This window comes from Nicotiana tabacum, chromosome 6 (assembly GCF_000715075.1).
Source record: "Nicotiana tabacum cultivar K326 chromosome 6, ASM71507v2, whole genome shotgun sequence".
NCBI classification, from domain to species: domain Eukaryota; kingdom Viridiplantae; phylum Streptophyta; class Magnoliopsida; order Solanales; family Solanaceae; genus Nicotiana; species Nicotiana tabacum.
In genome coordinates this window covers 212637001-212662192 of record NC_134085.1, presented here as the reverse complement: position 1 = coordinate 212662192, position 25192 = coordinate 212637001, and the positions used below count along the sequence as shown (strand labels likewise).

Sequence of the window (25192 nt, the reverse complement as noted above, 5' to 3'; positions counted from 1 at the left end):
GCTGACTATGGAAAACTGCATTCATTCTCTTTCCTTCTATAAGGGCCAGTTGATCATAACGACTTTTTACCCATTCTGCGTTGTCGAGCTCAGCTTCTTGTATGATCCTTAGGGAAAGAATTTCCACCTCGGCGGGAATGACAACCTCTGTTCCGTAAACCAGCATATAGGGGGTTGCCCCGGTTGATGTGCGGACCGTGGTGCAATACCCTAGTAGAGCAAATGATAACTTCTCATGCCACTGTTTATGCCTTTTTATCATTTTCCTTAATATCTTCTTGATATTATTGTTGGAGGCTTTTACAGCCCCATTTATTTGAGGCATGTAGGCTGTGGAATTTCTGTGTTTGATCTTGAAAATTTGCACATGGCTTTTATCAAGTCACTGTTGAGGTTGGAGCCATTATCAGTAATGATTGACTCTGGAATCCCGAATCGACAAACAATGCGGTCGCGGACAAAGTCTGCCACAACTTTCTTAGTCACTGCTCTGTAGGATGCTTCTTCGACCCATTTGATGAAATAGTCAATGGCTACTAGGATAAACATGTGTCCGTTGGAAGCGGCGGGTTCGATTGGTCCAATAACATCCATTACCCAGGCGGCGAATGGCCATGGTGAGCTTGTTGTGTGAAGCTCTCTTGGAGGTACCTTTATTATGTCTGCATGTATTTGACAGTGATGGCCAAATGTTGTTCCAAAACCTTCTCATGTCTGGGTGTGTCAGAGTTCCCTAAGGGCCTCAAGGGATCCCGGGCAGTGCTCACACCTAGATTTGCATAACCAAACAGAGAAAGTGCAGTGTGGAAGAGCCAACCCTTATGTGTCCAGGTTCTGAGGGAGCTCAAGGGTCCCAAAGCAAGGCTCACACAAGAGGGGCAGAACCTAGATTCTAAGAGTATAGTGAAAGTGCAGAACACATGTTGAAAGGGATTTGTTTTAAAAAAAATCTGGACTGATAGTCCATTTTGAAAGCAGTTAGTAACAGAGGTGATTGAAATCAGTTGTAGTAGTAAATAAAACTCAAAACTCCTAAGATAGGATCACATACAGAATCAGTAGTCACACAAAGGGGTCAAGGGACTTGGGATACACAGACATTGACTGCAACATATAACCCCATCAAGGATCTTAGGACTAGTAGCACATGCACAACAATAGCTGATACTAGCATTATCATAGGCTAGTTAGAAAGAACATAAGCACATTGAAGGGATAGGGGGCTTGGGATGATAAGTACACAATAAGTGATTAACAGGGCATGCTTGGAAACACACATGCATTAATCTAAAGGGAAGGGGTAACATTATAGCGTGCTGGTAATGTAACTTAACAGAACCACAAGTAGAAAAAATGAGGGAAACTGAAACAAATAAAGAAGCATGTTGTTGTGGAAGTTTTAAAATTAAACTAGGACATACTAGTTAAAGAAACAAAGTGCAGAAATATAAGGCAAGTAGGATTCCACAGTCTAGCCTTGGCTTTCAGCCGGCTAAACAAAGCAGTAGCACACGTAGTAGTAGAGAAAGAGAGAGTTTTGAGTGTATAAGTGTGTGTTCTGAACTCAATTGTTCGTGTCTTTAAAAAATAGAGGGTAGGGTTTTTATAGCTTTGAAAACGAGTAAAAAATAAGGTAACAAGTAAATGTTTGACACAAATATGGCAATAATCACAATCATAATCCCATTAATAAAAGTACTTCCCTTTTAATCAAGGGATTACTGTTCAAACGGATACTGACAGGAACAATTAAGGAAATAAATCAGTTTGAGAAAGATTGATTCTTAACATAAAAGGGGTAGTAAAGGTATAGGGTAAATAATTGAGTTTAAGTACAAAATATACTTAATTTTGGGAAAGGATTCAGCAGGGTGAAATACAGCAAATAAAGGAAAGAATCAATCAACTTAAACAAACGAGTAAAATTAGGGTTTATAAGAAAACTTGCAATTAAACCATCACTTAAGGAAATCAAGATCAATCAAGAAGTGGTCATGATTCTGCACTTCAACATATAAATAGAAGGGAATGAATAGACATATTAGATATGTAGGGTTAAACATATTGACAAAAAAGAGCAAAGTAGATGGACATAAACATACATGAGTGACATGAATAGACTAGGGACTATTCAAAGCATGGTAGTCAACAAGGTCAAGCAGTCATGGCTCACACGTAGAACCAAAGTGTAGAAATCAGTCTAACAGGTAAAGAGAGTCAGAAACAAGTAAAAAACTCATAGTAATAAATGAGAAAACCTTTTAAGAAATTAGGGTTTTAACAATAGTCGAGTTTAAAAGATGGTAAGAACTCATAATCAAACAAGTCAAACAAGGAAAAGGATTTAAATACAAAGAACTTAATCGAACTCAATATTTATACAGAACAAATAAAGGTTTATTTATGGTAGAACACAAAGAACCTAATTTTTGAAGACGGAGAGTCGCTTGGAAAAAAATCGAAAGTCTTTTGAGGAAAACACTTAAGAGGTTTATAACATACACAGATCTAAGGTAGATCTGAAAGAAAATCAAAAAATCTTAGTAGGTTAGGGTTTCAGATAACCCAGAAAAGTGAGAAAAACTTCGAAAAGTTACCGATCTAGCCGGAAAAGCCATAGATCTGACTCGATCGACCATGGATAGCCGAAAAAGACCAAAGATAGAAGTTGAGAAGGATCTGAGTTAGATCTCTTCGAGATATTTCCATGAAATCACGAAAACAGGCACACAAGAGACATAAGAAACTGGTATATGTCTCAAACAGCCATGGGAGCCCATGGGTTGAGTAAGAATCAAAGTGGTTTAGGGTGGATTTGGGTGGCGGAGGCTAGATTTAGCCTTAGGTTTCAGAGAGAGTTTGAAAGGAGAGGGGATTCAAAGGCGGCGGGTAGGTAACAAATGAATTAGGTTAGGGGTTGTTTTGGGTTAAAAAGATAAGGTAGAACGGTTATCGTTGATCTGAATGATCCACGGCCTAGATTAAAAGGGGTAGGTGGGGATCCAGATTTGGGTAGGATTTAATTGGGTAAGGGTCGAGTTTAAATTAAAATTGAGCTGGGGAATTGGGGTTCAATTTAGGTTATAGTTAAAATGCAAAAGGGGATGTTATTTAAATAGCTCGTTTTCCCTTTTAAATTTATAAAAATAGTAAATAGTTTTTGAAAACTAAATTGAAAGGGCTAAAATGATTTTCAGTACATAATTAACAATATAAAAATATAAGACTCAATTTTATGAATAAGTAACACAATTAAGTCTTAAAATAGCTAATATTGCAATTATGTGTAATTTAGCTTTAAAAATACTAAATGAAATTATAAAAATATGTAAAAATTCCTTTAGCCATATTTTGGCATAAATATAAAAATCCAATAGATGAATTATCAAGATAGTAAATTTTGAAAATAATTATTGGGATTTTATGGACAAACAAAGGGGGAAATAAATCCATTAAAAACCTTTAAAATTGTGGAAAAATAATAAAATCCTTGGACATGCTTATATATGCATATATATGCTATTTTGAAGTTATTTTGCATATTGAAAATATATAGGGAAAAATTGGGTATCAACAATCATATAGGAAAAAATTGGGTATCAACAGTAAACCTTCATGGTCTTACCGAGTTGTTCTTTGAACATCTTGGTGACTAACCTTTGATATGTCGCCCCTGCGTTCTTGAGTCCGAACAACGTTACCTTATAGTAGTACCTTCCTTGGTGAGTGATGAAAATGGTCTTTTCTTGGTCTTCTTCATCAACTAGAATTTGGTTGTAACCAGAGTAGGCGTTTAAGAAGCTCAGTAGTTCGTGTCCCGCTGTTGTGTCGATGAGCTGGTCCATATGTGGCAATGTAGAGGAATCTTTCGGGCATGCTTTGTTCAGGTCGGTGAAGTCGACACACATTTGCCATTTCCCGTTCTTCTTTTTTACCATGACCACATTGGCGACCCATTGGGGATATTTCGAGTCTCGGATGGAACCATTAGCGAGTAATTTATCAACTTCTTCGCTGACCACCTCATTGATGGTGGCATTGAACTTTCTCCTCATTTGCTGTACTGGTGGGTAAAGAGGATCAACATTCAGCCTGTGTGTGGCGATGTCCCTTGGGATTCCTGGCATATCTGAATGGGAAAAGGCAAACAAATCAGCATTGTTAGTTAAGAACTCATGATACTTACCTAGTTCTGAGAGGTTGTGTCCGATATAAGCCTTTTCCGTGCTATCAGTGTTGTCTAGTTGAACGGGGTCGAGATCTTCTATGGTTGCCTTGCAAGCCTCTACGACATCCGAGTCTTTAATGGCCTCTATTTGTACGTCGGGTTTGGTTCCCGATATGGCTGATTGCTATGCTTCTGCACTTGCCCCTTTTAGTTGTTTGGTGTGTGTGCAATCTTGGGTGATCCAGTAGCATTCTTGGGCGGTGTATTGCTCGCCTCAGATGCTGAATATCCCATATGGTGTAGGAAATTTAATTATTTGATAGAAACTTGACGGGACGGCTCGCATGGCGTGCATCCATGGACGCCCTATGATAGCGTTGTAGGCTGTCTCCTGGTTCATGATATGGAACGTCGTCTCCAGGGTGACTCCTCCTGCCAGATTGAGTAGCACTATCTCTCTAGAGGTTCGCTCCACTACATTATTAGAACCCGTTAGTGTTATGCAACGCGATACTATTTTATCCTCGAGCCTCATCTGCATGAGAACTCGTGGGTGAATAATAAGCATACCGCTTCCGTCATCCACCATTATTCTACTTACGTCGGCATCCGCGATATGTAAAGTTATAACCAAAGCATCATAGTAAGGGAAAGACAAACCGTTGGTATCCGACTTATCGAAGATGATACTGTCTTTGAGGTCGTCATACCGTTCATGGGCGACTGCCCGTTTGAGTTTGTGCGTGGTGGTGAACTTCACATGGTTGATTATCGTATCATAGCCACCACCAATGATCATTTGTATGGTATGAGCTGGCGATGGTGGTTTTGGAGGTTGTTGAGGCTGATCGCGCTCACGAGCGAAGTTGACCTGTCCTCGGTCGCTCAGCAGTTCTTTCAGGTGTCCCTAATTTAGCATTCTTACCACTTCCTATCATAGACCTATGCAGTCCTCGGTCTTGTGCCCCCTTTCCCGGTGGAATTCACATAGAACGTTCGATCTCTGGGTGCTTGGATCTGACTTCATTTTTTACAACCACTGTACCTTTGTGCCAAGCTTTTCCAGTAAGTACACCATTTCTGAAGGAGAAACACAAAAGTTATGAGCAGATAACAATGGAGGCATACCTCTTTCATTTCGGGGTGGTGCGGTGTGTCGAGGCGCGACATCTGCATGTCATGGAGGAGGTGGTTTGGATGTTTGGATATAGGGCTAGTGCCTTTCCCGATTGAAATGGGGTAGTTGATCCCTTCGGCCGTCGTTGCGGTGATCTCTCCTTGCTTCAGTTTGGACCGATGTTAGTCATTGGATCGGGTCGTTCAGGTCATCCTCGTCTGCCCTCACTTCTACGCAATAGGCATTATGGATCTATTCCCACGTGGTGGGGGTGGGGGGTACTTCATGAGTCTACTTAGCAACTTTTTGGTTGCTTTTGACCTGTTTCTGTTTAACCTATTTTGGAAGGCTGCTACCGCCATCCCTTCTGACACGTTTGGTAGGCTCATCCTTACCCTATTGAATCGGGCTAGGAAATCCCAAAGTCCCTCGCCCGTCGTCTGCCTGACGGCGAAGATATCATTTACCCTGACTTCTGCCTTTTTTGCTCCCGCGTGAGCGGTGACGAACTTATCTGCCATTTCTTCGAACGTTGATATTGATCGTGCTGGTAGTTGGGAATACCATGTCAACGCTCCCCTTGTCAGAGTTTCGTCAAACTTTTTCAGCAGCACTGACGGCACCTGTTTTTTCGAGAGATCGTTACCTTTCACTGTAGTAACGTAATGGATTAAGTGATCCTCCGAGTCCATGGTGCCATCATATATTTTCAAATATGGCGGCATTTTGAAGGTTTTAGGAATAGAGTGGGGAGCTGCCCCTTCGCTATAGGGTTGTTTGACGAATTGGCCCACATCACGTTTTGGTAGCAACTTCGGAGTGCCCGGTATTTTATCAACCCTTTCCTGATGCTCTTTCATCTGGTCGCGGAGTGTTTTGTTCTCATTTTCCATCTCTTACATTTTCTTTAAGATGGTCGCAAGTGCATCGTTGCCTACATTAATGACATTATGAGTGTTACCTGTTCGCGGAGTTTCTGGCTCATCGGCGACAGCTGCAGTTTCTGCGGGTATTGTGCCTTCGATATCCCTTTGAACGGGTTTCTCGAGTATATTGCTCAAGGTGTTTGTCAACCATTCTTCTAATAGCCTTCTCACGGCCGGTAGTGCTTCTCCTGCTGTGGATGTTGAGGTTTCCCTCTCGCACGAGATAGTTAGGCCCTCATGCGGTGAGGGGGGCGAGATCTCTCCCTCAGGTGTAGCACTTGGCGTTGCGTTTTTGTTGTCTTCCCCACCAGCTTCATTGAGGGAATTCAGGAAGTTGTTCATGACACCTACTATTGCCTTTAGCCTTGTTTCTCCCTTTCCTGCCATAGTTGGCCTTTATGAGGCTAAGAAGAGGTGATTATTTCTTTCAAGAATCTAGACGAAACTAAGATCTCAGCTATAGAAATCCCCACAGACGGCGCCAAATTGTTTGACTCAAAAGATATCGGAACCTTTTTGAATAAATCAATCAAAGAAAAAGAAGGGGTAAATCTTAGCTAAACATAATAATCTCTAGAACAAAAGATAGACAAGGAGAGTGTAGAGGATAAGAACTCTCTATCCCTTTTTAAAAAAAAGCTTAAATCATAACCCGATCAATCGTTTATGTAAGCAAGTTTACAGCAAGTATTATGGGTTAGGAAAGATGTCCCCAGAGTCCACAAGGTTGTTTTACGTTCTATATATATAAGGGACCAAACCCTTCTTAGCTCTAAAAGACATGTTACAGGGAATATTCGAGAGAATATTCCTAATGTCCCCTAATGGGCCTGCATTACTGCAAGGGTCGTACAGTCTCTTGTTTGCCTTAAGGTCGTCCTCTGCGGGATGTCGAACTACGAGGATCTCGTCGTTCGTCGTACTCATCAACGATCGTGGTTGTTCAAATTTGAACCCATACAGAAACGAGAATTCTCGTGGTTTAAAGTAGCACACTCAGCAACAAATTATGGACTTATCACAAAGGAAACATATAAAGAAGGATTGACTACATATATATATAGAGAGAGAGGTACAAATTCGAAATGAGAAACAGCTCAACTATTTTCAAGAGTTGATCACTCCTTTCTCCTCAAACGGGAAGGTTCTCTTAAGAAGAAAAGCGTGAGTACTAATTAAGCATATATCATACATTTCTAGCAGCTACCAAGCTAGAAGATTAAAAGTATAATTGATGGCCTACAATATGATATACACTCGTGATTAGATATTTTCTTCTTTAATTAGAGCCGAAAAAGGAGCGGAAACTAAATATTCCCTCTGTCCAAATTTTAACTACGTTGGTCGTTATTGCCCTGGGGAATCTATATGATAGCAGGATTGGGGGAAAAAAAACAAATATAAGTAGTTTACTATTGCAAGTTGCCTTTATAGTCAAACATCAATATGCCTCTATTGTAATATGTAGAGTTGGTGGAAATAAACAACTGTTATATGGTAGCAGAAGTTATTGCAAGTTGTCTAAGAAATAACAAAGAAATTGCTGAATTTTTCTGAAACAACCTTTTTAAAATATAGTTTATAAAAAGGTTTAAAACAATGTTGAGAGTCAAGAGAAGGAAAGTATCATGGCTAGTTTTGATATTCCAACAATTGATGTTTCTCCATTTTTGATATCAGAGGAAGATGGAGATGGGAAAAAGAAGGTTATGGAGCAAATAGGGGAAGCCTGTGTTAACTATGGCTTCTTCCAGATTGAGAATCATGGAATTCCTTTGGGATTGCTGAGTAGTGCAATGGATTTGTACAAGACTTTCTTTGCTTGTTCAGATGAAGATAAATTATTGGTCTCTCCAAAACCCGGTTCATCAATACCAGCTGGTTATTTGAAAAGCCCACAAAATTCAGCGGAGAAGAATGAGCACTTCGTCTTTCTTCCTCCATCCTCTGGCTTCAATGTCTATCCCAACAATCTACCTCATTTGAAGTATGTCTTTATATTCCCTTCCTCCTTTGTCCAACTTATACACTTCCGAATGAACGATTCACACTAGTTCAGATGTTTTAATGGATAAAAAATAATTAGTTTTATTACTTTATTCTGATAGTGGATAAAGCTCAATTATTTTGATATGAACAAAAGTAATTTTTTGACTTTACTGATATAATAGGTAAAATTCAATGACCTTATATAAAAATTACTAGTAGAAATTGAATCAAAGGAAAACCAGAGCAAAGCCCAAATACCTCCGATATGGTGATTCCAAAGTTAATTAAAAATTAATTTGCGTTATCATCATTGTTAAGCTTTTAAGGAGCATTATTTCCTCTTTGTGAAATATACTTTTTATATCCGTAGAAAAGTTTTGGAGGAGATGTTTTCTCATTTCACCAAACTATGTTATGGTGCTTCCGGTAAGAATTAAAAAAAATTATCCCAACTTGCTTGGAATTAAGGCGTAATATTTATTGTTGTAGTATTCTTACTTCTTAGCAAAGTATTTTTCATATTCTTAGACAAGTTTTGGAGGAGATGATTTCGCGCTTCACCAAATTAGGAATGCTATTGGAGAGCATCATAAGTGAGTGTTTGGGCCTCCCTCCTAACACCCTTGCAAAATTCAACGATGATCGGTCATGGGACTTCTTGATTGGTCTCCATTATTTTCCAGCAACAGAAGCTGAAAATAATGGAAAATCTGCACATGAAGATGGCAACTGCATTACTTTTGTCTACCAGGATGAAGTCGGAGGCCTTCAAGTGCACAAAGATGGGCAGTGGATCCCTATAGCACCTTCCAAAGACAAACTAGTTGTTAACATTGGTGATATTATTCAGGTAATTCGGTTAGTTTTTAACCCAAATAAAACGGCTAATTTCATGAATATTCATTTAACTTTTTAATTCATAGCATTAAAGTCATAAAATTGAATTATTTAAATTCTAACTCAAGTATGTCTATATATCAAAGAAAATACTCACCTTGATACCCAAAAACGCAAGTATGGTGCGATATGGTATATATTGGCATGTAACTATAAGCATAGCTACATTAGCAAATGATCTTATATAAAAATTATAGTAATTCATTTTCTGACCAATTTTCTTTTTAAATAAACAACTCATGATGTGGTATATGGTATAAAGGTGTTAAGCAACAACAAATTCAAGAGTGCAACACATAGAGTGGTGAGACAGAGGGGGAAAAGCCGTTACTCGTATGCATTCTTCTATAACTTGCAGGGAGACAAGTGGGTTGAGCCATTACCACAGTTTACAGAGGAAATTGGAGAATCGCCCAAGTACAGAGGATTCCTCTTCAAAGAATATGCGCAGCTGAGAGTCAAAAACAGGACTCATCCACCAACTAGACCTGAAGATCTCATCCACATAACTCACTATTCAATTTCTAATTAGAGAGGAATTAATTCTATGTGATCAAAGGTTTTCCTCTATGTCGTAGGAAACATGGCAATAGTATGTGTTACTTCACTCAGAATTAATGTGGAGACAATTTATTTGAGTTTTATCTCTTCAATCCGCTATCCCATTTCACTTGTTTCCTGCAGAACCTCTTATTTCATAGATTACTGGAACAATATCATACAAGTTATTATTGTATTGGTTTAAATTTTGGTGGTTTGATTACTGCAAATGAACATGGTCGAATATAGAACCGACCACGGTATAATGGCGAGGACTAGAGTCGTCTTAGGAAGGATTATTGTCGAGGTTAGGGGTGTACAAAGGAAACCGACAAACCGCACCAACCCGATAATTCAAGTCAAATCGAGAAAAAAAAAACCCGACTATGGTTTGGTTTGGTTTGATTTGGTTTGGTGTTGGAAAAAAACCCCGACCATAATTGGTTTGGTTTGGTTTTAGCTAAAGAAAGTCAAACCGAAACCAAACCAACCCGACATTACATATATAGAAATTTTAGATATATTTAATATATAATATATTTATTGTGATGTAATTTATAAATATTTCTTAAAAGATTTCATAATTTTATCTTTTGAGGTATTATTTCAAGGTTGAATTTAGAACTTTTGAATGTTCCAATAAGTTTTATAGCCATTAACATTAGCAAATTAATAGTGCTAACAAAAGCTCAAACCAAAATCAAATCAATAGTAATGCTAACAAAAGACATTCAATTCAATACTACGAACGAGAATGTATTGAATATCTATTTTTTATTTTGCAATAATTTAGATAAAAAAGCATAACCTATTTTTATTTTTTCTTTAGCGTTTAGTCATGTAATTAGTACTCCCTTATTAGTCTACTTATTTTAGCATGACTTAGTACTTTTAGATTATGTTTATTTTTATTATGGCTTTTTAATTAGCAATATTTATATTACATAATTTTATTGTCTTTATTGTTGAATATTTTAGGATAATGTCATGACATATATCATATTTTGTATTATTTTCTTGGAAAATACTTTATATAGTTATATCTTACTAGGATTAAAGAAATATTTTGAGCACAATTTATATGTTTTGTTCTACGAAGATTTTACTAGAAAAAAATCCGAAAAAAAACCCGAATAACCCGAAAATCCGAGAAAAATCGAGAGTGAAAAACCCGAGTTTTATTGATTTGGTTTGGTCTTTAGATTTAATAACCCGACACAATTGGTTTGGTTTATAAAATCCGAACCAACCCGACCTATGCACACCCCTAGTCGAGGTCAAGCCAAGGAAGTAAGGAAGCAACAATAGGATAGTTTAGCAATAGATATAAGGAATATATCATTGGATATTCTTTATGTTGTACTTTTTAGGGATTCTTGGGGATAACCCTTATAAACAGGAAGAAATAAAGAACAAAAGAGGGATCTTCACTTTTTTATAAGAATACATTGTAAAGGGTTGACTATAAAGAATATACAACAATTGTCTTGTTTACTGACGACATTGCTCAACATATGATATTCAATCTACCTTTGTAAGATCAAAAGATTCCTTATCCATCTTCACTTCCCATCCTTCTGCATTGTTGTCCGGTGGAGGAATCATCCAAGTTATATAATATTTGGGTGATAAATTCCCTCTTATTACATTTATTGTCATTGTCTACATTTATTGCATGTTCTTATTATAACATTTATTGACAATCATTGAGTTGACATCCGATATTCATTATTCTCAAACATTGCCCATACCGTTGGTGTCCTCAAGTATTAGATCTAGAATTTATTATGTTTAACTAGGATTCACTTTCTATTTCATTATTAATTAGTTTAACAAAAAGCTTGACACTTTTTGGCCCAATAATTATTACACTAATTCTGATTTTCCAGGACCGAATTTTAGCATTTATCATCATTTTCTATTTTCCGTCATATATAAGCTTAGTTGAGTTATTTTTTCTGTTGCAAAAATTAGTTTTACGTACGTGTGCAGTAGCTAAAAGTTAGATGAATATTGATGAAATTAATCCTTCGTTAAGACTTGCCAACTATTGGACGGAACCAGGATTTCAAGTTTATGAGTTCAGGATCTTAATATTTTAAGTTACTGGGTTCTCAATTAATAATTTGTATATCTTTAATGAAAATTGTAAGACAAATACATGATTTGAACCAAAATTACTGGGTTCGGCCGACCCCGTAACCGACACTATGGCTCCAACCGCCTATCCTAAACTTATGGTCTTCCTGCTAGCTTGCGCAAATATTACAACAGCTTTATTTGATTATCTCAACAGTTCTTCAGATTCAATGCTTTTCTTTTTCTCTTCCAGCTCTCTTTTCTGAAAGAGAACTGCGGTACCATTTTGAGATCGTTTAGTCTATCCATATATCAACACAAGAAACATGGTACGCACTATTAATTTAAGAGGCTCAATTTACAGCTATGTGTCTTGATCACTGTTAGCTACTACAACCTTGTTTCTTTCTTTCTTTTTCTTTTTTTTCCGAATAATCTCAAGTGCTCCTTATATTGTTAACTAAAATATTGGTTTTTTAAGACAAACGTTGGCACGTTATTGGATCTTTTCGGATTACTATATGCCTAGAACTTTGTTAACTAAAGCATATGATACAGACTTAAGTATAAAACAAAGTTGCAGCATCTTCTTTTATTTATGAATTATGACAGAGCTGTCCAGAAGCTGAATATTTATGTGGGGCAGAAATGGCTAAGGGCCATTTGACTTTAAATCCAGTTTCACCGTTTTATTTGCGTTACTCTATTTATTTATGTTATGTCTAGAATACAAATCTATTCCTATCACCCATGAAAAGTTAAACAGTTAAAATAAACAGAATGAAACATTGGCCCTCAAGTTGGCTAAAACGGCATGGCCATTTTTGATATTCCAACGATTGATGTTTCTTCATTAATGTTGAGAGAGGAAGATGAAGAAGGGAGAAGGAAGGCGATGGAGCAAATAGAAGAAGCTTGTGTTAACTGTGGCTTCTTCCAAATTGAGAATCATGGAATTCCTCTGGAGTTGCTGAGCAGAGCCATGGATTTGTATAAGACCTTCTTTGCTTGTTCAGATGAAGATTAACTCTTGGTCTCTCCCAAACCTGGAGGAACTGTACCACCTGCTGGTTATTTGAAAAGTCCACAACATTCAGACGAGAAGAATGAACACTTATTGATTCTTAATGCATCCTCTGGTGTTAACAAAAATCCACCTCAATTTAAGTACGTCTTTATAAACTTCCAAATTGGTTTCGGTTAGTTCTGGAAAATAATTTAGGAGAAAAGTTGTGTATTCGGATTTGTTTCACATCTTTTCTGAATTCTGAACATATTTTGACTTCTACCTTTGAATCCAAATTTGATGCTAAGGCTCTTACCCTGATTAGTGATGTTCAAAATAAATAGAGACCAGTATCAGAAGAGATTTGCTTCAGTATTAAAAATTTCGCAATCATCTGTTACTAAGTTAGTCAAAATTGAATCAAGCCTAGCCCCAAGTAAAGCCCTAGGTAACTATGTTATGGTGCTTCCAGTAAGAATTAAAAATAATTATCCCAACTTGCTCGGAATTAGGGAGTAATTGTTATTGTTGTAGAATTCTTACTTGTAAGGAATTTTTCTTTTTTTATATTCTCAGACAAGTTTTGGAGGAGGTGATTTCGCACTTCACCAAATTAGGAATGCTGTTGGAGAGCATGGTAAGTGAGTGTTTGGGTCTTCCTCATAACACTCTCGCAAAATTCAACGATGATCGGTCTTGGGACTTCTTGATTGGTCTCCACTATTTTCCAGCAACAGAAGCTGAAGATAATGGGAAATCTGCACATGAAGATGGCAACTGCATTACTTTTGTCTATCAGGATGAAGTTGGAGGCCTTCAAGTGCAAAAAGATGGGCAGTGGATCCCTATAGCACCTTCGAAAGACAAACTAGTTGCTAACATAGGTGATGTGATTCAGGTAAATCTCAGCTGGTTTCAAAGTCAATTACCATTGTCCAAAACTAAAAGAATAAGTTGTTTGACATTAATATTTGATTTTCTTGTGATATGTACGGCAAAAGGTGTTGAGCAACAATAAATTCAAGAGTGCAACTCATAGAGTAGTGAGGCCGAAAGGAAAAAGCCGCTACTCGTGTGCATTCTTCTATAACTTGCAAGGAGACAAGTGGGTTGAACCATTACCACAGTTCACAAAGGAAATTGGATAGTCTGCCAAGTACAAAGGATTTTTCTACAAAGAATATGTGCAGCTGAGAGCAAGAAAATGGACTCATCCACCTAGTAGACCTGAAGATCTCATCCATATAACTCACTACTCAATTTCTAATTAGAGAAGTTTATATGTGATCCAAGATTTTCCTCTATATGGAAATAAACATAGGAATAATATGTATGACTTCGCTCCAACTATGCAGACAATTGATTTGAGTGTCACTTCTTCGATCGGCTATTGTATTTCACTCGTTTTCTGAACCTCTTCTTCAATAGATAGAACACTATCATACAAGTGTTATTAGACTACTTCTGAATTTTAAGCTACATAGCAGAGATGTCATACTCTTTTAACTAATTGAACGCGATTGCATTAAAGGAAGGAGGGGGGGGGGGGGGGGAGAATGAGAGCAAATGGACGTTGGAACTATGCCGATATATGTAACAGATTTAGCATTTTCAGCCTTTCTATTTTTTTATGATATAGATGATAATAGGTTAAATCTAGGTAATTTGGCAATTGTTTATGCTCCCACTTGATTATATTCCAATACCATAATACAGTTAATTGATGAAAAATAGGCTCTAATTGTGAATTGTATATATTGCAGGATGAGGAACCTAGGTGATGCCTTTTTTTTTTTTTAACAAATCCACTAGGCAAGTGCCTAGGGCTAGTTTTTTTTATTAATAACAGAAAAGAAAAATACATCAATTAGGAAAAGTACAAATAAGGGGGAAATAGCACCGATATTGTTACCCATATGCCTTGGCTATATAATCACTCATCTGCGCCTCACATTGCCTATGACAGCCTCATGTAGAGGATTCATGGTGTAGCTGCCTGCAAAGTCTCACGAGGGCATATAATCTCATAGCCGTGTGGATATTTTCCAAAGGCATAGGACCAAGACAACACGTACCGGGCTAAACCTTACCTTACTAATCCTATTGAGGCATAAAAAACCTCACCTACTAGCATGCATGTAAAAAAAAGAACTAGAAAGTACCAAATATTCATTGATCATCACAGAGTTTATAACATATTCTGTGATGATATTACAAATGATTATACTAATATAATGGTAGAATAAAATGATGAAGGAATTACAGTGTTGTCCCTTCTTGTCCGAACTTATAAATTCTTCAATTTATAATTCTTTTTCATCACAACCCCAATTCTTCAAGATGTATTCAAAATTCATGATTTCTTTTTTGAACGATTGGACTTTGTAGATGCAGTTGGGGCGTCCTTCTTTTGTTTGGTAACTCTCATTGGAGGTCGCCTAACATTTAAAAAATCACTAACCTTGTCATCTCAACTATTTTTCCTTGTATGAGATTTGCAACTTTTTCCACTATGCAATAGTGATAAATCCCCTTTTCTTGCTGCCTCTTCTCTGCACTGTTGTAGTATTGCATCTTCTTCTCCTTGTTCAAAAAATTCTCTCCCTAAATTCACAGGTTGTGGTTCATTTTGAATCGTATGTAGTGACACCAAGGCATATTCTCCAGTTGCCACCATTGCCTTACTTTGTTGTTGTCCAATGTGTTGTAATTTGTTGTTATTCCTACCTACAGGACCTGTGCTAGATGTAATAGGATTTACAGGTATGGAACTTACCATAGCTTCCAAAAGCTTTCTCTCCTCCTCTGAAATAACTGGTTTAGTGTTCATCAGTTGTTGTTGCCCAGATTTTGCTCGATCAGCTGTAGGATGTGCAGCTTTAACAGACTGCCTTGTCCCTTCTGTTGCAGCTTGACTTGGACTTGTAGTTGGGGAACTGATGTTAGAACCTATAGTAAGCTGCTTGGAAGAAGTTGCTACATCTTGAGGCAAAATTCCAGCTGGGGCAATTGGAATTGCAGCACTAGGAGACATTCTGGGAACAAATGCATTAGCATGGAGGTTTAATTTGCTCGTGGGGACTGCTGCAATTTTCCCATGAGACATTGACTTATCTAGAAGCTCCTTACCTGCACTCTCCTGCTCCACCTCCTCGTCTCCTTCTTTAGCTGAGTAACCTGCAAAACCATCGCCCCAGTCCTCCTCTTCATCTTCCTCTCGTTGATCTTGCCACAGTTTGGATTTAATAGCCTTAAGCCTCACGTTTGTTTGTATAACCTCGTTGTTATTCCCCGTTGACAAGATAAGCTGCCCAGATTCACCTTCAAATTTCCCAAACGACTCCACAGATTGAGAAGGGATATCATATACGGAGGTGTTCAAGGTTGCCAACGGTTGTTTCAGCAAAGTAGGCTTTATCATCATTTCATACCGGGCATCCTCGATTATATTTTCTACATTAGGATTGGAAAAAAGCAACTTAGGAGCATTGGAGTTGTGTGCTTCTGCCTTTTGCGCATCAACAGGAACAATGTCCTTCGAAATAATTATCCGATCACCTATGTTTGTGAAAGTGTGCTGATGTGTGTTACTGCCTGGGGCTTTTGGTTGCCCATTTTTTGAAGTTGTGTTCGTCAGCATAGCAGAGTGATTATCAACAGTTGCAATCTCAAGTCGAGCACCTACGTCCTTTGCATTTATCTGCTGTTTCCCACTACCTGTAAAGCTGGTTTTTCCAACTATTGATCGTGTGTCATCATCCATCTGTTGCTCCCTATTTTCAGCCTCCTTCATAACATGCTCACCCTCATTCACCATAACATCAAAAGAGTTCAAGACCCCAATAACATTTGATGGAACAATCTGATTTTGCGCACCTGTAGCTTGCTTCTTGTTTGTCGATTTATTCACCACTGCCCAGTTTTTGCTCTTTGTATCTGAGTTGCATGGAACTGTAGCATTTTGACTTGGAGTATTCGACACCTGCTCCTCAACATGTATGACTGTAGCCTTAAGACCTGATGATCTTCCAACAATATTAGCTGCAACATTAGTTTTAGGATCCCCCACAGTAGCTCGATAACCAGTTGTGTTCAATGCAACAGTAGCCCCCACATTTGAACATATAATAGCTGCTTCAATTCCAGATTTCTGTCCTACAAACACATTTGTTCCATGATTATTGGCATTGGTTGCTCGATCAGCTGTTGGTTCAGCAACCTCAGCAGCATCTCGATCACTAGCTCCCTTCAATGCAACAGTAGCCTTTAAATTTTTAACTTCAGCAGCTTCACGATCATCGCCAGCAGTGTCATCCAACTTCGAAACAGTAGAAGCATCTCGATCAATATCTTCCATTAAATTTGCATCTTTTGACGCAACTGTTACTGCTGGATTAATCTTGGCAAAGAATGCTCGAACAACTGCAGCTAAAGTACTGTCATCCATCAGCCCAGGTTCAACAGCATCCTTTGGGCCTTCATTAGTTGACAAAACAGCTGTAGCATTAGAAAAATCCAAATTGTCGTATGCTTGCACAATTGGATTCACAGCAATGAAAATCCTTGCCAATGTTGTTTTAGCAGGGACATCACGTGAAGGCTTAAGAGGACCTTTATCATGCACAATAGTAGCATTCAATACAACTGTTTTTTCATTCTGAAATGCACCAGCATGTTTTTGCAAATCAAATTGAAATTGCCCCGTTGCAACACTATTTGCCTGTGTATCTCTACCAGTTTGTACATCAAATGGTACAACCTTTGAATCCTTGCATAAGGTTTCAGCTTGTCTACCTGCTTCAACTGGGATTTTATCAATTCCAGTTACAACATTTTGTACACCTGCAGCCACAGTCACAACAGGCATTCTTCTTTTTTTCATCAAGCAATTGCCTCAAATCCCCTTGAAATTTCTTAACTGATTGACCTTCATTATCCTTTAGCTGATCTTCGCTGTGCACGACAGTATCTCCTTCACCTGCCCTGCTTCCAGATGCGATTTCATTCAAATGTCGACATGTTTTTTCATCATGTCCTTGGTGTTTACAATGGTTGCAATATAATGGCAAATTATCATAAACAAACTCTTGAAAAACTTCAACCATTCTGCCCGTTTGTTTGTCCAGAAATTGCAACTTTATTTTATCAGGGAGTTTATCCATTAAATCAAGGATAACCTTCACCCTTGCAGTACTAGGACGCGACTTGGTCTGAGTTGCTTTGTCAATGGCTATTGGTTTGCCAAATGCTGAAGCGATAGACAACAAAGCCTTCATTGCAAACAACTCAGTTAGCAGATTAGGCAATGAAATCCAAACCACTGCCTTTGTTGTTTCCACATTTACATTAAATCCAATAGACCATGGGAATGTTCTGATTTGGTGCTCCCTACCATTGTATTTAAAGTAGTTAACTGACCTTGCAAGTGAATTGACGAAGTCGTCATGTTGATCGACCCTAATGAGCAACTGTCTTGGAGCAAGTTGCCCGATTAAAGCATGTCCTTTGATGCCGAAATTTTTTGGCAGTAAACTTCTCAATGCGGATAAATCTGGAGAGTTCGAAGAAAGTTTCTCTATAATAGCTTGATGCAAACCTTCCTCCTTTGCAAATTCCATCCTTTCTTCCATTGAGAATTGAATTGTTGGAACTCCATGAATAACTTCGATATGTTTCAAGATTTTTTGATTCGATGTTGTTGCTACTTTTGGTTGAGACAACTGGGCAGCGTATGAATTATGTGTGCTATCATTTTGAACATTCTTTACAGGTACTTGATGTGGCTCTCCCACAGCTTGGAGCTGGGGAGAGACGAAGGCAGCCATAGCTGGTCAGAACATCACATAAATGACGCGAAGAACATCAAATGAAGCTAAAATCCGAAAAAATTAAGATCTGTAAAGATTGGTTATGAATTTGAGGATGAAAACAATGGGGGATTGTTCTCTAAGACAAGGGGATTCTTTTAAGACCAATCTTGCGATCTTACCTTGCCGGACACCGGAGTTATGGGGCGTGAATAGTGGTGGCGGCACTATTCACAGAAAATCCTAGAGAAATAAAGATAATATCAAGTTTTACATTCATTCTATGCCCCAAATTGAGATATGATCTTAGCAGTTATCCTCGGACTGGCTTTATTAAGCAGGAATACCTCTATTTAATCAGACTTTAACTAAGGAGAAGAGAAGTGCTACAATTTTCATGTTTTCAAACTCTCTGTTATTCTTTTTTAAATCCTTCCTCCACTTCTTTTAAATAATCTAGGTGATGCCTTAAACAGTTGTGATTGGAACCATTTTGGAGCAAGAAAGACCCCTCAGAGCTGAGTACGCTTGAAGACGAGGAACAAAAGTGATGAAACACAGATTTGGACATGCGCGCCCAGGTGCGCGATCGCGCTACTTTTAGCGTGTCCATGACAGAATCTCAGCCAATTAGCGCGGCCAGATGCGCATCCAGGTGCGCGGTCGCGCTAGTCCAAAATTCGGGAAGAGTTATTTAGGGGCAGGTGCGTGACCGCGCTACTGGATGCGCTAAATTACAAAGTTTCTGCCTTGTCCGCGCACCTGATCGCGCTGCTAGCACGACGCGCTACCGGACGCGCACCTGGGCGCTCTAGTAGCTCTTGGGTTCTGTATTGGACGCGCTAAATCTAGCGCACTCACGCATCTGGGCGCGCTAGTTCTTGCGTTTTCAAGTGTATTTTCAGTTTTTCGTTTTCTTATATTTTGTTTATTCTTTAGACTCAATTACCCCTTTCCCCATCTAATAAACGCCCCCCTCCCCCGTACCTAAACCCCCCATTCAACAAAAGAAAACCCCTCCCCCATTCCAACTCAAACACAAATAAAACCTTCCTCCAAACACTCCCAAATCCCAAAACCACCCATCCCCCATCTCACGACCCCCCCCCCCCGAGTTCATTAGCAGCTTCCACATTCTCCTTCACCATAGGTATGAGCCCTAGTTTCTTTCTTCTTTTTTATTTCTCTCTCTATTTTTTCAGATTTTTTGGTTGTATTCTTATGCCTATGTTGTAGTAGTTGTACTTAGATTTTGTAGAGAAATTGGTGCAAGATGTTGTAGTGTTGGTGGATGATAAGTGTGGGGTGGAATCCCACTTGATATGTGATGTTGGTGAGTGTCAGTGGGTGATTCTTGTTCTAAAAAGTTTAAAAAGGGGTTGTGAAGGCCCAATGCCCACAAGGTGTTTGTGGAAAGGTCCCAATGATCGTGATTATATAGTTTGTGACCTCTTATGCTTGTGAAGTCTGAGTAGCCGCATTGAGTCACAAAATTTATGTTGGGTTGTGCTAATGTGTCTCCGTTTTGCAGGCATCATGACTCCATCTAGGAAACGACGCGCCACAGGGGCCTCGTCGAGCAGCCAGGCTGGTTCATGTAGGTCACTAGGGGCTGCACCTACACGCTCCTTTGATAGTTCCAAATTTTTTTCGGCCAATGCTCAGGTCCGCTTTGCGGAAAAGGCTCGTAAAAAGCCAATTCCGGAGAGAGGTATTCACGTCAGACAGCTCCAGAGACACTGCCCTCACATGTACGAGGAGTTGGTGAGGCGGGGGTTGCACACATTCATCAATGAGCCCGGTGAGGGCAATGCAATGGTTGTGCAGGAATTTTATGCGAATGTGGTAGAGCATGATAATGTAGTAGTCATGGTGCGCCGAAGGGTAGTGAATGCTTCTGTTGAGGCGATACGGACAACCTACCAGCTGCCTCCACCTCCGATTGGTTATGATGACTTCTATGAATATGGCCGCAACCCAATGAACGAAAAGTGGGCGCAACTCTTTGAGACAATTTGTGCACCCGAGAAAGAAGAGGTCTGGATGGACTATGGGGAGAAGTTTCACTCCTCCGCACTCACCTTTGAAGGGAAGTGCTGGTTGTACCTCATAAACAACTGCTTGATTCCGTCTTACAATACTACAGAGGTCAATGGGCCCCGCGCTACGTTGATTTGGTGCTTTGTAAATGGTCACGACTTCGACGTGGCCAAAATGATGCATGAAGAGATATTCGTCCGCAACCAAGTCAAAAGGTATGGGTTCTTTTTCCCTTCTTTAGTTACTCAACTATGCAGGGATGCTCAAGTGCCCGAAAATCTAGCTGTGGATGGGTTGGTGAAAAGGGAAGGCAAATTCCGTGCTGATAAGTGACCACAGGCAAGGAGCCGGGAGTAGTAGAGGAGGAGGCGAGAGGTGTCCGGTATGCGAGTAGTAGCTCTGATAATTCTCATGACGGAGAGGATGCTGAGGAGAACATGGGGACAACACCGCAGGCTCCGGAGCAAAATGTGGCAGCAGCAGGACCATCTGGGATGGCAACATCTTTAGGAGCTGCCCGGGTGTCCCGTTTTACTGCGATGGAGGCGGAGATGGCTGGTTTGCGAACCTCCATGACTGATTTGGGCACTCGAGTAGACGCGGTAGCTGACCGACAAGGGAATTCGAAAAAGAAATTCATGGGCTGGCTGCGAGCTCTGAGTCGTGTGTACCACGTCAGCCCAGACACCATCTCCGACCAGGAGTGAGCCTTCGGGGAAGTTCCTTTACCTCACTGCTCTTTCAAATTTTAAGCCATGGGGACATGTCTTCATTTTTAAGTGTGGGGTGGGGATTCCTTCATTGTATGTATGTGATTGTATCAATTGATTGTTGGTTTTGCTCTGTTTCATTTTGCTTTGATAATCTTGATGCTGTTAAGTATGAATCGTTAGTTTAAAATAGATATATGGCTCGTCTCGACGATAGATCCCTGTCGACGGGGTTCTTGAGGGACTGAGTCGAAAAAAAAGGGGCAAATACGCAGACTCTTCCTGATGACGGATCCTGCAGACAATTTTCTTGAGGGAAGTTATTCTAGAGAAAATACCAAAAAGATTTTTATTTTCTTCTTAGATAGTGTAGCAATTCCCCCTTGGTTTTTCTTTAGGCCACAGTTCTTTTTCAGGGGTTTAACTTGAACCGGGTATAGGTAATTTTATTTTTATTTTGTAGATTAGGTTAATGGACTACGAGCTAGAAAATCAAAAGAGAACCCATAGCGCTAACACACCTGAACACAATAGACCCTAGAGTCTAACGCTTAGTCTTATTTGTTGAATCTCACTAAAGTGCCTTAATTTGTATGTTTGTTGCTGAATTGAGTGCTCGTAACGGAACGTCTTGATGAGCTAATCTAGAATGAGTCTTATTCCATGTGTGGTGAGGTTTTTGTGTAGTCCATGTATTGTACTTGTGTCTAAAACTTGCCCGGTATGTGAGTTGAAGCGGAATTTTAGGTGATGCTCGATTTGAAAAATGATTTTAGGCTTTCTTTGATCTTTTTGAGCTTAATTGCTTGTCACAAATAAAATTTGTCCCTAGTTAACCCTTTTAAGCCTATGGACTTTTGTTTGGCACCCACATTACGAGCCTATACCCTTTCTGTTCTTAATTGACATTGTTTTGATCCTTTTACCTCTTAAAGCACTTTAATTGTGAGATGAGTGCTAAAAGAAGTAAGAAGGAACAAAGTGTGGGGTGACTTTTGAGTGGAACCAATAAAAGGAAGAAAAGTGCACTTGTTTTGTAAACTAATACACCACTAGCAAAAATTGAGTGAAAAGAAAAAAATAAACTGACAAAAAAAGAGAGGAATATATTGTGTCTTGTTCCAGCTAGTGGGTATGAATTAATATAGTGCTTAAAGAAGAAGGGAGTATTTGTAGGATGATATTGTTTATGGAAGTGAAGTGGGTTGAAGAATTTGCGCTAAAGTTGCTCATGTGATGTGTTAAAGTGCTTAGGAGGGTTAGTCCATATTCCGAAATATATCCTACCCGTCCCTTAGCCCACATTACAACCAGAAAAAAGTCCTAATTGATTTTGGGTCGAGCAAGCCTACATTAGTAAAGATTTACATTAAGGGCAAACTTATGGTACCAATTGCATGCATGTGACTCTTTTGTGTGAGTGATTTCTTTGATATATGTGAGCATATGATGCGAATGTGTGGATTGAATTCAATTTTCGTTGATGTGATTGTGAGGGCATATGATTTGTGATGGAAAAGCAAGTCTTGACTTATGTGTAGAGTACGTTGAGGAAGTATGAATATTGCATGGCACTTGAAGAGTCGACTTTTGAGGCTAGGATTGTTCACTGCTAAGCGTAATGTATGTAAATTGTTCTGGGTGTAGGGTGTTAGGGGAAATGGTTGAGTGAAGGAACATTTAGAATGTATAGTTTGATTGCTCGAGGACTAGCAATGAAGTAAGTGTGGGGTGTTGATAATAGGTTAAATCTAGGTAATTTGGCGATTGGTTATGCTCCCACTTGATTATATTCCAATATCATAATATGGTTAATTGATGAAAAATAGGCTATAATTGTGAATTGTATATATTGCAGGATGAGGAGCCTAGGTGATGCCTTAAACAGTTGTGATTGGAACCATTTTGGAGCAAGAAAGACCCCTCAGAGCTGAGTACGCTTGAAGACGAGGAACAGAAGTGATGAAACACAGAACTGGACATGCGCGCCCAGGTGCGCGACCGCGCTACTTTTAGCGCGTCCATGACAGAATCTCAGCCAATTAGCGCGGCCAGATGCGCGTCCAGGTGCGCGGTCGTGCTAGTCCAAAATTCGGAAAGAGTTATTTAGGGGCAGAATTTGAAATATGGAGGAAAACTCACTTAACCTATATAAAGTCAAGCTCGCCCAAGGAAGAGAAGGGGAAGTTTTTCATAGTCTAGTGCAAGAAATAGAGAGATAAGAGGCAAGGAGGAGATTTGACCATCAAGTTCTTCTTTTCTTCTCTTGGTTTTTGTTATTTAGGATGAAATTGAATCTATTTGTGATGAACACTAGCATGAGTAGCTAAAACCCATTGTTCTAGGGTCATAGGTGAAACATGAATGTTGTTGTTTGAAGTTTAATTTGACAAAGTTGGTTTATCATAGTGTGTTGTTTATTTAATTCTGCTTTTAATTATTTTGCTGAGTAGCTAACAGTGAAATACTATTTACGAATCTTTAGTTGAACTCGAAAGTGGGAACTTTAGATTGCATATAGAATTAAATAGGGCAAGTTCTTGAGCCCGGGCCTCGGGGAACGGATTAGCAATTGGGATAGACATATACCCAATTGCCTTGCTTGGTTGAAATTCAGGAATTGTAAATTCATTCTTGTTAATCTTAATTCCATAGATATATAGGCATTGAGTTAATTTGAATAGGCGAGTAAGAACTCGACAGATTCTTATGAGTAACATTAACCCTGTCAATCAACAACCCAGGTAAATCGATTAGTCATTTTAAGCTAAGAACATAACACGATTGTTAACTAGCCTGTGACCCTGGAATATCCTCTCCTACTGTTTGTTACTCGAAATTGTTATTTGTTTGGTTAATTGCTCTAGTTAGATTATTGCTTGATAGTTTAGGTAGTAAAACAATTACATCTCTATTTTATGAAAAACCTCTTGGATAGACAAATTAATTGAGTTTGAATTACTCAACAGTTAATTATAAGTCTTCGTGGAAACGATACTCTACTCACTACTCTATTACTTGACGATCACGTGCACTTGCGTGAGTGTTTTTGGTCACGACAATAGACATAGTTAAGTTATTTTCCTGTTTTGTTGGAAGGCATGATCTAAACTATGGATCTCCCTGCTAACTTCTTTAAATATTAGAACAGCATATTTGATTGTCTCAACAATTTTTAGATTCAATGCTTTTCTTTTTCCCTCTTCCACCTCTATCTTTTGAATGAGTACTGTGCTATTCTTTTCGTTGGTTTACTCACTCTCTCGCTGCAGCTATGTCAATTCTTTCGCCCCTTTTTCTTCTAACCATTTTGAGATCCTTTAATCTGTCCTTATTTAAATACAAAAAACATGGTAAACGCTGTTATTTAAAAGGCTCAATTTTTATAGCTATGTGTCTTGCCACTGTTTGTTGTTACTAATGTAAAATACTCAATTTGCAGATACTTTAATCTTGTTTCTTATTTTTTTTTCCGAATAACGTCAAGTACTGCTTCAATTAGTTTACTTTATTTTTGGATACCAATGCACGTCTCTTCTCCCTCAATTAAAGCCAGATGGAATCTAGTGTATTGAGAGCAAATCTTTAAAATGCTAAAAAATTTATCAAACAAATGAGGAAGAGTACTAGATTAGATCTAACGTCGCAAATTATAATAGTTATATATGTGGTGAAATCACGTGAAGTTGCCAAATTGAAGGCTCCATGTGAGGTGGTTAATTATGTCCCTCTCTATGGTTCTGCAAAGAGAGTTATAAAATTATTTGATTTAATTAATCAATAACCACATTTATCCTATTTTTTTAAAATATGTCATCAGAGCGCCAAGCTAATCATCAACCAACAACCCACATATATAGACGTACACTTAAAACCAATTCATTAATTTTTTTCATATGGTTATAGTGTAATC

General features: G+C 38.7%; 1 protein-coding gene and 1 pseudogene across 1 annotated transcript; both read left to right on the top strand.

The window, feature by feature from the left end:
• Positions 1–7727: 7727 nt before the first annotated feature.
• On the top strand, positions 7728–9735 carry LOC107789784 (1-aminocyclopropane-1-carboxylate oxidase 5). The gene is made up of 3 exons (XM_016611652.2): positions 7728–8198; positions 8729–9050; positions 9360–9735. Exons 1-3 carry the CDS (start codon positions 7840–7842, stop codon positions 9627–9629), a joined length of 951 nt encoding a protein of 316 aa, XP_016467138.1. The 5' UTR covers positions 7728–7839; the 3' UTR covers positions 9630–9735.
• A 2316-nt stretch (positions 9736–12051) lies between these two features.
• LOC107789785 (1-aminocyclopropane-1-carboxylate oxidase-like) lies at positions 12052–14131 on the top strand (annotated as a pseudogene).
• The last annotated feature ends 11061 nt before the right edge of the window (positions 14132–25192 follow it).